This window comes from Mesoplodon bidens (genome assembly GCF_964165515.1).
Source record: "Mesoplodon bidens genome assembly, chromosome: 15".
Classification (NCBI taxonomy): Eukaryota; Metazoa; Chordata; class Mammalia; order Artiodactyla; family Ziphiidae; genus Mesoplodon; species Mesoplodon bidens.
This window is the reverse complement of record NC_138171.1, coordinates 21,949,856-21,962,844: the sequence shown is the minus strand read 5'-3', so window position 1 is coordinate 21,962,844 and position 12,989 is coordinate 21,949,856. Positions and strand designations below refer to the sequence as shown.

The 12,989-nt window shown below is 52.8% G+C and overlaps 1 protein-coding gene across 2 annotated transcripts in view; it reads left to right on the top strand.

Moving 5' to 3' along the window:
- Positions 1–11,774: 11,774 nt before the first annotated feature.
- Positions 11,775–12,989, top strand: part of VSTM2L (V-set and transmembrane domain containing 2 like) — a 36,540-nt gene continuing 35,325 nt past the window's right edge. For both annotated transcript variants that reach the window (XR_014017616.1, XM_081256427.1), the window contains exon 1: positions 11,775–12,038. Coding sequence is in view for 1 of the 2 variants with exons in the window: in XM_081256427.1 (XP_081112553.1) it covers positions 11,918–12,038 (121 nt within the window). In the remaining variant the exon portion in view is untranslated. The remainder of the gene's footprint in view (positions 12,039–12,989) is intronic.

Here is a 12,989-nt window from a genome sequence, read left to right as displayed (position 1 = left end):
ATCGTGAAATGGGGGTAATCCTGGCCTCCCTCCCTGGGTGGTTTAAATGCGATGATATATTTAAAGCCATAGGCACAGTGCCTGTTGGTAAAATGGATGCTGAGATTCTGTCTCATCTGCTCTTGCAACAGCCCTATGGTTGGGGGAGGGGAGGTACACAGGCGAGGAAACTGAGGCTCAGAGAGGTGAAGAGACCCTCCCAAGGTCACACAGGGTAGGATTTGAAGCCAGTGGGTGACCTTTCACCACTGCACACACTGCACTAGCAAAGAGGAGATATTGGATGTATGATCAAAATTGGATGGATGGATGGATGGACAGAAAAATGAAAACATGCACATAGTCCTGGGAACTCTCTTCCCTCAGAACCTCTGAAGCTGCCTTGTGGCTCTTAACCAGGTTTCTCCTGGTGGGGTAGGAGGGCTGCACCTCCAGGATCATGGGCTTCTGCTCAGCCTCCTGTGTCCCTCGCCTACTTCTGCTCCTGGAAGGCTGTCTTCCCCTGGGGGTGGGGAGGCTCTGAAAGCCACACACACACCCCAAGGTGCTGTGCTGCATTCAAGATCACAGCTGGAGGTGTTCCTGAATTAGCGGGGAATTTATCCCCTCCCTGAGCTGCTGTGGCATGATTTACAGGCCTTGGCAAGTGGCATGAAACTCTGGAGCAGGTTCCAGCTGTTTAAATATAATTACCCGGCACCTCCATCCGGATTCTCCCAATAGATCGTTAATATGAGAGACCCAGGATGCCCGATGATGTGTTCACTTCAGCAGGGACCCCTGGGGAAACCCCTCTCCCCCAACCCAGGCCCAGCAGCCTGGGTCAAGTTGGTGAAGACTTTTCCCTACCCCCAACCTTGCCTGAAATTTCACCATTAGAATGTCATTCCTTTGGTTTAACACTACAGCTCTGGCTTTAAAGGGCATTTTCTTCAGGGCGGAGAACAATGGCCCAGGTGCCTAAAGATCTATGTTGGAAACCTTGTATACCTTGGTCAAGTCATTATCCCTCATTTCCTTCTACAATATTGAGCTGGAAGGGCTCTGCAGTGATGATCAAGCTATACCCTCCCATTTTCGAGATGGGAAAAGCTGTAGTGCAGAGAGAGGATGGCTACTAGGGGTGACTTAGAATGCAGGGAAAGAGGGCCTGATTAGGGCCTGGCATGCCTGACTCCCAGGTCCACCTGATGGGGAACAAAATCCCAACATCATCAAGAGTGGGCCAGGCTGACCCTCTCCCCTCCAGTCAACAGAGATTTTGGCCCCAAACAACACCCTTCTTGTGATTAAGAGCTCAGGCCCTAGAGACAGGTCACCTGGTGGCCACAAGCTGTGTCATCTTCAGCACACGTCTGATCCCTCTAAGTCTCAGGCTGCTCATCATTAAACAAGGATGTCAGTGGTGGGACCTCATGGGGTCACTGTGGCTGCGAGGAGGACCGTGAACATCGCACTCAGCTCAGTGCCCAGAGGGGCCAACGCAGGGAGTGTTATTTCCTATTTGGAGTCAGGAAGAGCCAAGCTGGACCCCAGATCTGCACTTGCCAGCTAGAAGACCTTGGGTACCTCTCGGGACTCAGTTTCCTCATCTGTAAAATGGGCATAAATATCTACCTTTCAGTGTGGTGAGGATTTAATGAAAATACAGGTAAACCCTTGACGTATGACCTGGCACATTCTAGACCCTCAGCAAAAAACGGCTGCGAGTCATGGTAACACAGAAGTCATAACCCTTCCTGGAGTGTGGTGTGTCCAGTTCCACATGGCCAGTAGCAGCTGAGGGCCCACTGTGTGCTTGGCTCTGCAGGAGCAAAGTGATGAGCCAAACCAGCTCGGCCCCTCCCTCGAGGACATTCCAGTCCCTGGGGGAGACCGGCACAAACAAGTTTCAAAAACCACATTTGTGTGTTCATTCAATAGTTAGTTCTTGAGCACCCACTCTGTGCCAGGATCCAGGCTGGAGAACAAGACAGCCACTGCCCTTGTTCTCATGGGGTTTCCATTGTAGTGAGGGCAACAGAGAGTCAAGAAATAAACCTGTAATGAGGCAGATAATGGTCAGAGTTCAGAAAAACAGAAATGTAAGGGGCTTCAGAGGGGCGGGGACCCCAGTTTTATATTAGACGGTCAGGACAACATTTGATCAGACGCTGGGGGTCTGAAAGGACCGTGTTCCGCGTAACACGAACATCAGATGCAAAGGTCCTGAGGCAGGAGTGTTCCTGGAATGTTTGAGGAGCAGCAAGGAGGCCAGTGTGACTGGAGCAGGGGAGGCGAGGGGACAGCAAGGAAGATAAGGGCAGAGAGGTGACGAGTGACAGGCCCAGATCACGGTGGGTCCTGTGAGGTGTGGTGAGCACCCGGTCTTGGCCTGAGGAGAGAGTCGCCAGCCTCGGGACCCCTCAGGTCTAGCTCTGGGGCAGAGCACGTGGCAGGGACTCCAGACACGCTTGAAAGGAAAGAAGGAAAGAAAACAAGCAAAGGCCCTCAGGCGGTAGAGGGGGCTGGGGACACCTGGGCACAGACAAGAAAACATGGGGGCCTGGTCCCTGTCTTCCAACATCTGAGAGGCACAGAGCCCTCTTCTCTGGCCCAGAGGGTCCACCGAGGGCCCACCTGTGGATGTGACGTAAGTCCCATGATATTAATAAAGGCACCAGTGGTAACTGACACAGACACAGCAGAGAACAAAGTGCGTCCCATGTGCCTTTCCCTCTGGTCCTAAAACAACCCCATGAAATGAGCTCTTTTATTCCCATTTTACAGGTGAGGAAATTGAGATGCAGGAGGCTTAAGTGACTTGTCCAAAGCCACATGTAAGTAAATGGCCGAGCAGGAGCTTGAGCCCAGGCCTGGGACTGCCTTTTCAAACAGATCGTGCCTTTCAGAGGTGGAAGGAGCCTCCTCTGGGGCTCCTTGTGATGGAGGAGGTTCCAGAAGAAGTGAACTCAGAGCCTACCAGGTGCAGCTGGCTGGGGGGCAGGCTGTTTGGCCTTGAGCATATAGTGGGGAATAAACATCACATTGTTTTTCCTTGTAAGAGCTCACAGTCGAGGAGGGGAGACAGACACTAAACAGCTAGTTGTACAACTAATTAGTTAATTAAAACCGTGATACGGGTTCTCTCGTTGCTGCCACCCTGGCACTTGTGCCCTGCTCCCTCTCCAAAGCTCAGGACGAGGCTGGCCAAACCCCTTCCACAGGCTCCCTTTGCTCGGCAGCCAGAAATCTCAAAAAGATGTTTGAGGGGGAAACAAGAGGGAAATAACCCCTGAGGATTCAGGCTCATGTAAGGCCAGCTCGCTGAGCCTCAGCAGAAGTCTCGGGCAGCGGACCTTGGTCCCAGCCACTGTGTGACTTCAGCCCAGTCACTTTACCTCTCTGAGCCTCAGTTGTCCCAGCTATAAGATAGGTGAACACCACCTACATCCCAGATTCGTCGTGGGGATTTAGTGACATCAGTCCCAGTGCCTGGCATATAGTACGTGCTCACTAGATCCCTGTTTCCTCCCTCTGTGTGAGATCTGTTGGATACCCCAGCCTCCCCTTGGAGTGGTTCAGCTCTTCATCGTCCGCTAGGGTAGTCGAGAACCACATGTGGCTACTGAACACCAGAAATGCGGCCAGTCCGAATTGAGATGTGCCATCAGTGTGAGATACACACCAGATTCTGATGACTTATACATGAAAGGAATGTAAAATAGCTCATGAATAATGTTTTATAGTGATTATGGTTGAAATGACAATATTTGGGGGTTACATCAAATATATTATTAAATTAACTTCACCTGTTTCTTTTTACTTTTCTTTATTGTGGCTACTAGAAGCTATTTTTATTTATTTATTCTTTGGGCTGCGCCACGCGGTTTACAGAATCTTAGTTCCCCAATCAGGGATTGAACCGGGCCCTCGGCAGTGAAAGCGAGGAATCCTAACCACTGGGCCACCATGGAATTCCCGAAAAATTTAAATTACACATGCAGGCTCGCATTTGATTTCTACTGGACAGCGTTAGTCTAGCTAATTACTCACAGCCATGGAATATTTAGACTGGCATTAACCACACCATTAACGTCATTTCAGGATTTTAAAAGCACTCCCACAAGCAGAGCCTCGAAATTGGCAGAGACCCTGCTGTCCTGTCGTGTTTAATAAGCACCCGGTTGGCAGGGTGAAGGGCCCTAGGAACCCCGTCTTTCTGATGCAATTAATCGCCCTTGATGGGGATTATCATTAGGCTCCTTGCTGGGACAACACAAATACACAGCTCGTGCACGTTTCACTGGCCTTGGTAGAGTGCAATTTATGGGCTTGAGTTCAAACCTGAGAGCCAAGGCCTAGAGGGGTTCTCTGGACCTCAGAGAGGTGCCCCCTTTGGGAAACCCCAGAGTGGGATGCCTCTGGAGTAGCTGCCTGGCTGCAAAGTTGATGATGGGTTCTGTCTGCTGTCCTCATGACACGTGGAGGAAAGACTCCAGCTGGAGTCAGGAGACCTGGGTCCTTGGCCTGGCTCTGCCATTTCCTCCCTGTGAGACCCTAGGCTTGTCCTCACCCCTCTCGGGGCCTCAGTTCTCCCATCTATACAATGGGGTAACCATGGTTGATCCTTGATGACCCTTCTCCGTTAAAAACAGAGTTCTTTTAAATTCTAGGTTTTAGATGATGTCTTCACTCTACGTGGTCCACCCAGGCTGCAATCCAGAAAGAAAACCTCAGAGTGGCCCCACAGGTCTTCATGGGGTTACTCAGCCTGGAAGGGACAGGGGCCAGCCGGATGACCTCCCCCTGTCCCTGGCTTCTGGCCCAGGCATGGCCCTCAGCCTAGCTAGGCACTTCCTAATTGGCCCGTGAGTTCTGAGGGAGGCAGAGTGCAGATGAAGCTTCAGAATCCACAAAGATGGGAGGATCTGGGTCTGCATCATGGGTGAGCCACCTGGGCAGAAGGAAACCTGGAGGCTCACGTGACAGAGACATGGCCTGACTGTAGAGGGCACTCACGGCTCCTGCCCAGCTTGTGGGAGAACGGATAAAGGAATCAGCATCAGAGAAGAGCGTCCCAGACCTGGGTGGGAGGGGGTCACAGCTCGGGCCCCTGTGCTGCCCTGCACGTGAGAGCTGGGGCAGGTGGCCTCCTTGCCCCAAGAGGCTGGCTGGACCCAATTCAAGGACCAGAAGAGGAGGAGCCCCAGTCCTCCCATCCTGTCGGGGTCCTCACTGTGGCCCACTGGATCCCTGCACGAGGTACACCTGAGAGCTTGGTAAGCCAGCAGATTCCCTGACATCTCCCCCAGCCATACTGGAAGAGACCCACCCAGGAGTGGGGCCTGGGACTCTGCAGACACAACCAGCCTCCCCAGAGAGTCTGAAGTCCACTAACATCTCATAACTCTGTGCCTAGGCCAGCGGTGCTCAACCCCAACTGTGCATTGGGATCACCTGGGAAATTTCGAAAAAGCCTGATACCAGGCCTAGCCTCACCCAAAGCTGTTGGGTCAGAATCTCTGGGGTGTGGTCTGAACATCATTATTTTTTTAAAGCTCCCTAAGTCATCCCAGTGTGCATTCAAAAGGGTACCCCAGACCCCAATCAACTCTAAAAGCCTCCAGATGAATGTTTGGAGAAAAAGGGAACTCATCGAGCTCAAAGAGGGGAAGTAACTTGCCCAAGGTCACACAGCAAGATGATGGCAAAGTCATCCCCAGAACCCAGGCCTCTTTTCTGAGCCTGGGCCAATTTTTCTCCTGAGGCTACATCTCCTTTTACAAACCAGAGCCCAGGCAGGCAATGCCCACAGTATTTCAGTTTAATAATATTGGATCCTGGTACAGTCAGGGCCACCACAATGATGGGATGGGAACCGTGATGGAGATTAGGAGAGCTGTAAGTCTTTTGCTTTATCCAAATTTTGGGCAGTAATTTAGGAAATTTAATTAAAGGGGGAGAAATGGGAACACCTCAAGCTCCTTGCCTCCTGTTATAATGAGTGAAATACACCAGGCTGTAAAAGGAAATGCTGTCTGAGACACAGCTCTGATGTTTTATTGCCAAGTTTTATTCGCTGATGTAAACATAATCACTGGAAACCAGAGCTCTATTAACGCACATATTTTCACCCATCCAGGGCCCCGCCTGCCCCTCTTCCCCTCTGGGTTTGCTCACCCCCTCCCAGGGTCAGCCCTAGTCCTTTCTGGGCATGTCTCTGCTAAGTCTGGATTTCCCCGCAGCTTTCATACCCTCCCATGACAGATAAGAGTTTAATAGAATTCCACTGCTCCTCTGAGCTCAGTAATGCATTCTGGAAATTAGGCGGTTACACACTGAAGCCATTGTTCCCCCTTATAAATGGGCTCCCTCCAAGCCAGCGACCGTGGGGTCTCCGATAAGCTCTCATGAAGCCGCGCTCCACATGTTATTGGTGTGTTAAAAGGGGCAACTCGGGGCTCAATTGCTCATTGTTAGGAGATGATACATTCAGGTAGTTTCTCCATGAATCAGGCAGCTTAGGTATTTCCCCCCTCTTGGCATTGATAAATGAGCAGAAGGGGGCCATTTAGACGGCGCTATATAGCACCCTGGCCCACATGGTGAGTGATTCCCAATGCCTGGTTTATTTTTAAATGAAATTTGTTATCGATTCTGGATTAAAAGGACAAATCTTACGGCTGTTACCACTGACAGAGCCATGGTGCTCAAGTGACACCTCTCAAGGAGGAAAAGGAGGCTGGCCTCCCTGGGTCAAGGGGAGGCTGGGGACTCTCCAGGGAGCTTGGGTCAGAGGCAGGGGACATTGCGAGATCCCCTGCTTGAGGGGAACTTTTAAAAGATCGTCTTTCCTGACTGAAATCCTTAACATGATGTTCACCTTCTGAGCCTCATTTGGGTCATGGAAATAACAGTGATATTTGCCTCTTGGCATCCACGTGACCACTAGATGCTTGTTTAATTGCCTCCAGGGATGGGAAGCTCACCATCTCCTAGAGCATTCCCAGAGTGAAATGAGTGACAACAGCCACCCGCCCTGGTGAATTCCTAGAGACTATTTCCTGGAATAGCTTTCGTTTACCTTGTGCCTCCACTAAGCTCCTAGCTTCCACAGTGTCTGCTGTTTGCACTTGGATCGCAAAGCAGAAAAGAGGCAGAATTACACAGAGGAGAAATATGGGCTGAGGATTCATCCTTTCACATCCAGCTTTTGCCCTGCTTCCCTGTGCCATGTTGAACAGGTTACTTCATCTCTCTGAGCTTCAGTTTCCTTATGTGTAAAAGAAGGAAGGTAATAATGGCGGCCTTGGGCTTCCCTCGCGGCTCAGTGGTTAAGAATCCGCCTGCCAATGCAGGGGACACGGGTTCGAGCCCCGGTCCAGGAAGATCCCACATGCCGTGGAGCAACTAAGCCCGTGCATCACAACTACTAAGCCTGTGCTCTAGAGCCCACGAGCCACAACTACTGAGCCCGCAAAGCACCTAGAGCCTGTGCTCCACAACAAGAGAAGCCGTAATGAGAGGCCCATGCACCACAACGAAGAGTAGCCCCCGCTCGCTGCAACTAGAGAAAACGCGCACACAGCAATGAAGACCCAATGCAGCCAGAAATAAAACAAATAAATAAAATAAATAAATAAAAAATAATAGCGGCCCCAGGGGTTGTTGTGTGAATTATACGCGAGCATGGGTGTAAATGTGATTCATAAGCTGTAAAGTACATTTTAGGTGCTGTAAGAAATACAAATGGGACAGTATGGTATTTTGGGAGAGCCCTGAGCTGGGAGACAGAGGTCCTGGATCGAGTTCTGTCATGGTTGGCTCTGTGACTGAGGAATTCACTCATCCTCTCTGGGTCTTAGTTTCCTAAGCTGGGTGGGTTGAACTAGATGTGTTTAGGTATTATGCCAAGAGCAACGGCTCTGGAGTCAAACATATCACGGCTCTACCACTGTCTTGTGAGACAGTGGGGAAGATACTTAACCTCTCAGAGCATCTGTTTACTTATCTGTAAATAATAATAATAGCCAACATGTATATGGCTATGTATTTACTGTGTATTACTATTTACTATGTGCCAAGCAATGTTCTAAGTGATTTCCATGTAGCAAGTCATTTAATCCTCACTATAATCTTGTGATGGAGGTATTATTATCTTTAGTTTACAGATAAGGAAGCTCAGGCACAGAAAGGTTAAGTAACGTATCTAAGGTCACACAGCTAGCAGTTGGCAGGATTCAAAATGAGAGCCCATACTTATAACCACACTATTCTACCCTATAGGCTTGGTAGTTCTGAGGATTAAGTGGGATAAGTAAAGTTCTTAGCACACTGCTGGGTAGACAGTAATGGGCCAACAGAGGCTCAGAGATTGGAAGAAGGCAGCAGGCATTTCTTCCTGTGGGGGATGCAGACTGGACCTTGGCCAATGGAAGACTCAGCTAGACAGAGGGGAAGGCATGCATGTGGAGGGGGAAGCACTGGGAAGGGTAAGGACGTGATGAAGCTAGGGCATGTTCAGGGAGAGAACACGGGGCGAATGATATCTGGTATGTGCAGGAGGTGAGGCTGGGACCTTGAATGCAAACCAGAGACGACAAGATTTCTGTGATAAACAAGGCCATGGGAGGGTTTTGAGCAGAGCCATTACAGCATGAGCCTTTTCAAACTCATTAAATCCCTGGAGGTCTGTCCTTGAAGGAACCTCAGAGGTTAGAGGGTTTAACCCTGTCCCAGACTATGAGAAAAAAGGATTCCTGAAGGTCAGTCGGTGGGTTGGTGGCAGAGCTGCTGTCCCACCCTGACCTCGTTCCTCTGCAGCCCGCAAGCGGAGTCTCTTGTTTTCTCCTGTCTCTTCTAGTCCCCGATCTCTCCCTGTCCCCTTGCCTCTGCCCCCTTCCCTCCAATCTGAGGTTTAAGAGGAGAAAGCCCTGGGTTTGGGCCCCGTTTCTGCCATTACATTCTCCTGGAGAGGCTTCAGCCTGGGATTGAAAGAATCCTGGGTTCCAGTCTCGGTGCTGTTATGTGATCAATTTTTTTTTTTTAAGATTTATTTATTTATTTATTTAAAAAATTTTTGGCTGTGTCGGGTCTTAGCTGCAGCACGTGGGACCTTCATTGAGGCATGTGGGATCTTTGGTTGTGGCATACAGGCTTCTCTCTTGTGGCATGTGGGTTTTCTCTCTCTAGTTGTTGTGCGCAGGCTCCAGGGCACGTGCGCTCTGTAGCTGTGGCACGTGGGTTCCAGAGCGCGTGGGCTCTGTAGTTTGCGGTGCGGGCTCTAGTTGAGGCAGGTGAGCTCAGTAGTTGTGGCAGGTGGCCTTAGTTGCCCTGCTGCATGTGGGATCTTAGTTCCCTGACCAGGGATCAAACCCGCGTTCCCTGCATTGTAAGGCAGATTCTTTACCACTAGACCACCAGGGAAGTCCCTGCTATGTGTTCTTGAAGATTCTCAGTTTCTCCATCTTTATAGTGGGGACAATGAAGCCCATTTCACTGGGAGTGAGAGTCAATCGAATTAATGAATGAGGAAATACTTTCGTAGGGCCCAAGACAGCTGGTCAACCCAGGAAAGCCTAAATACCACCTCTGAGTGGGAAGAAAGTGAGAAGTAAGTTAGTCAGGCAAAAAAATAAATAAATAAAAGGCCACTCCTCCAGATAATATGGGCGGGAATGAGCTAGGACGGGGTTTTGTCCTTCTGCGGTGCTGAAGGCAGTGCCATGCCACCGGTCCTGTGAGGGCTGTCAGTTGTGCAGAAACAGTATTTGTAAGTGCGCGACACTTCAGGATGCTGAGCATAGTTTCAAATAAACTGTACTGTTGCTGGTGACCACAGGCCCCAACTGGTGTGCTGCCCGCCATACTATTGTAAAGGGGTGTGCGGCACAGAGTAAAGACGGGGGTGGAGGGGCGGAGGGAGAAGCTGTCCTTCGGGCTCTAACTTCATTCTCAAAGTTGGGGTGCTGTCCACAATGCTGGATCCACCTGTGTGTGGTCTGGAGACGGATGTGGGCCATCTCAGGCGCTGACTCCCATTCAGCGGGGGCGAGGGAGGAAATCAGAAGGTCTGTCCTTGGTGCTGAACCTGCCCATCTAAGAGCCCGCGGAGGTGAGGTCGGTGAGGTTGAAAAGATGGGTGTCCGTGGGGCTTCCTTTGTGGTGCAGTAGTTGAGAATCCGCCTGCCAATGCAGGGGACACGGGTTCGAGCCCCGGTCCGGGAAGATCCCACATGCCGCGGAGCAACTAAGCCCGTGCACCCCAACTACTGAGCCTGTGCTCTAGAGCCCGTAAGCCACAACTACTGAGCCCGCGGGCCGCAACTACTGAAGCCCGTGCGCCTGGAGCCCGTGCTCCACAACGAGAGAAGCCACCACAATGAGAAACCCGCGCACCGCAACAAAGAGTAGCCCCCTCTCGCCACAACTACAGAAAGCCTGTGTGCAGCAACGAAGACCCAACGCAGCCAAAAACAAATAAATAAATTTATTTAAAAAAAAAAAAAAAAGATGGGTGTCAGGGTTAACGCTGTCCTCCTCCGTGGTGCTGAAACAGCGGCGGACAGGCCGTCGGGAATGATGCCTGGCAAAGCACAAGGGATGAGAGCAGGAGGGACCCTGCCCGGGAATCAGGGACTTAGCCCCAGACTCTCTGTGGGGCCTCGGAGAAGCTACTTCTCTGATTTAATGTGTTTAATCTTCTTTTAAATGGGGCCATAGTAGGTCCGCCTTGTGTCTGTACTGAAGGTCTGTCCCAGCAGCCCCAGTTAAGCAGTTGGAGAAGGAATCGGAGGATCTCGTTGGATTCCTGCTCTTGGGAATGAAAATGGCTTCATTCACCACCACCTCCTTCCCCCTCACCACCCGCCCAACATTCCACTATGCCCATCTGTCCGAGGAAGGGAGCCCTACAGTCCAGAAGGGGGCGATCCAATCCACTGTGCAGGGCCCAGCATCTCTAAGCTAGAAGAAGACCCAGCAACTAGCCTGCCTTACGCCCACTATTACAGACACGAAAACTGAGTCCCAGAGAGGGAAACAACAACAGTAATAACTATTGAGCTCCTACCACGAGGGCGGCATTATGCTTAGCGCTTTACACACACGATTTTGTAAATCCTCACCAGGATCCCTGAAGGCAGCTATTATTCCCACTTCTCAGTTGAAGACCTTGAAGCTCAGACAGGGGTAGACACCCGGACACGATCACACTGGGAGCCAAAGGCTGAGGCAGGCAGGTCTAACCAGGTCTAACCAGGTCTCCTGTGCCTCAGCCCAGGTTCCCATCCTACCTCAACCTCACCTCCACCCCACCCCCACGTGCCTCCCTGACCCCGGCACCGCCCGGCTAGCAAAGTTGAGGAGTCCCTCCTGAGCGCGCTGGGTCTGGCGGCTGGTCAGCTGGTTTTTCTCCTTTTCCCGATGGAGAGCATTTCTGTTTCTCAAGCCAGCGGTGTTATGCTTTGCAGGAACCGGGTCCCTGGGGTGGCTTCCTCCACCCCATCTCTCCCCCGCCTGCTCTCTCCAGCCGGGGAAGTTGCGGGTACCGCTTTAAAAATCCCAGCCTGGCCAAAACTTTGATGATAAATCAAGCGACAGATCCCTCCGCCGCCTCCTCCTCTGGGCGGGCGGGAGCGAGGGAGTGGGAGGGAGGGGGTGCGGCGGCAGCGGCACCGAGCGGAGTGGCCTTCCGCGGAAGGGAAGAGTCCCGCAGTCGGAGACGGTCGGGAGGGCGTGCGCTCGCTACCCGCAGCCGGGGCTGGGCCGGAGCCGGGCGAGGACTGGAGCCGGGGCCAGACCGGGTTCAGCGGGCGAGGGGCAGCAGCCGCAGCGGGGCAACCAGGCCGCACCGGGCAGGGGACGGCGGGCGTGGTGTCTGCGGTCTCCTGAGCCCCGATGTGAGGCGGCGGCGCCCCCGGCCCGAGCGCGCACCATGGGGGCTCTGCTCGGCGTGGCGCTGGGCGCCCTCCACTACCTGGCACTTTTCCTGCAACTCGGCGGCGCCATGCGGCCCGCCGGCCACGCGCCCTGGGACAACCACATCTCCAGCCACGGTGAGTTGGGTCGCCGCCCTCGCGGACTTCCACGCCAAACCCCACCCTGGGCCGCGCGGCTCCAACTTGGCCGTCCCCGGGCTCGAACCCATGCTGCCGGTGGCGGGAGTCCTGGGGCGCCCCCTGCCGGGGCTATGGACCGGCCCTGGCTCCCTGGCCACCCTTGCGGAGGAGGGGGCACCCCCTATGCCCCTCTCGCGGAGGACTCTCTCCTCCCACACCCACACCCCCCCACTCGCTGCGATACACACACCTCCACGACCACACAGATATTCACAGCCACGGACGCACAGCCACACTCACTGCTTTCTCACACTCACAACTCCTACCCTCCTCACACATCTCCAGACACCATCTCAGATCCCCCTTCTCACTCATATGCTCACTACACACTCAGCAGGCACTGGGGCTGGAGGACTCAGACCCTGCCAGCTGGCACCCAAGCGCACAACTCTTGCCTGCCCGCCTGCCTGCAGACACACTGGCATATACAAACACTTTGTGAACACACTTTGCTCACCCACCGCTTTCCGCCCATCTGCCTTTCCCCTTTGTGGGTTTAACCCCACAGCTGTCCTTGTCCCCTCCCTCTCCACACCTCCCCCACTGGGAAAGGTCCTGGGGGACAGAAGACCCCACCTCTTGAGAACTGGTAGCCTGGGCTGCAGCCACCCCTGTCACGTGGGTGGCATCTTGGGGACGAAGGCTTGGTGGGAGCCCCTCCAAGACATTGGAATAGTTGGCATTGTTGCTTCCAGCCAGAGGCATGGAAGAGAAAGAGGGAAGCCAGGAGCTTTTGTCTGCCTCTGGGGAGGGGGTGGGACAGGAAGCCCCTGCCATCCTTCTATAGGGTACCCACCCGTCCTCATCTTTGACCCTGGAGGACTGAAAGGTGGGAAATCTCAACTCAGCCACTGTGAGAGCCGGGGAGCAAGAGAACATTCCCAGCAC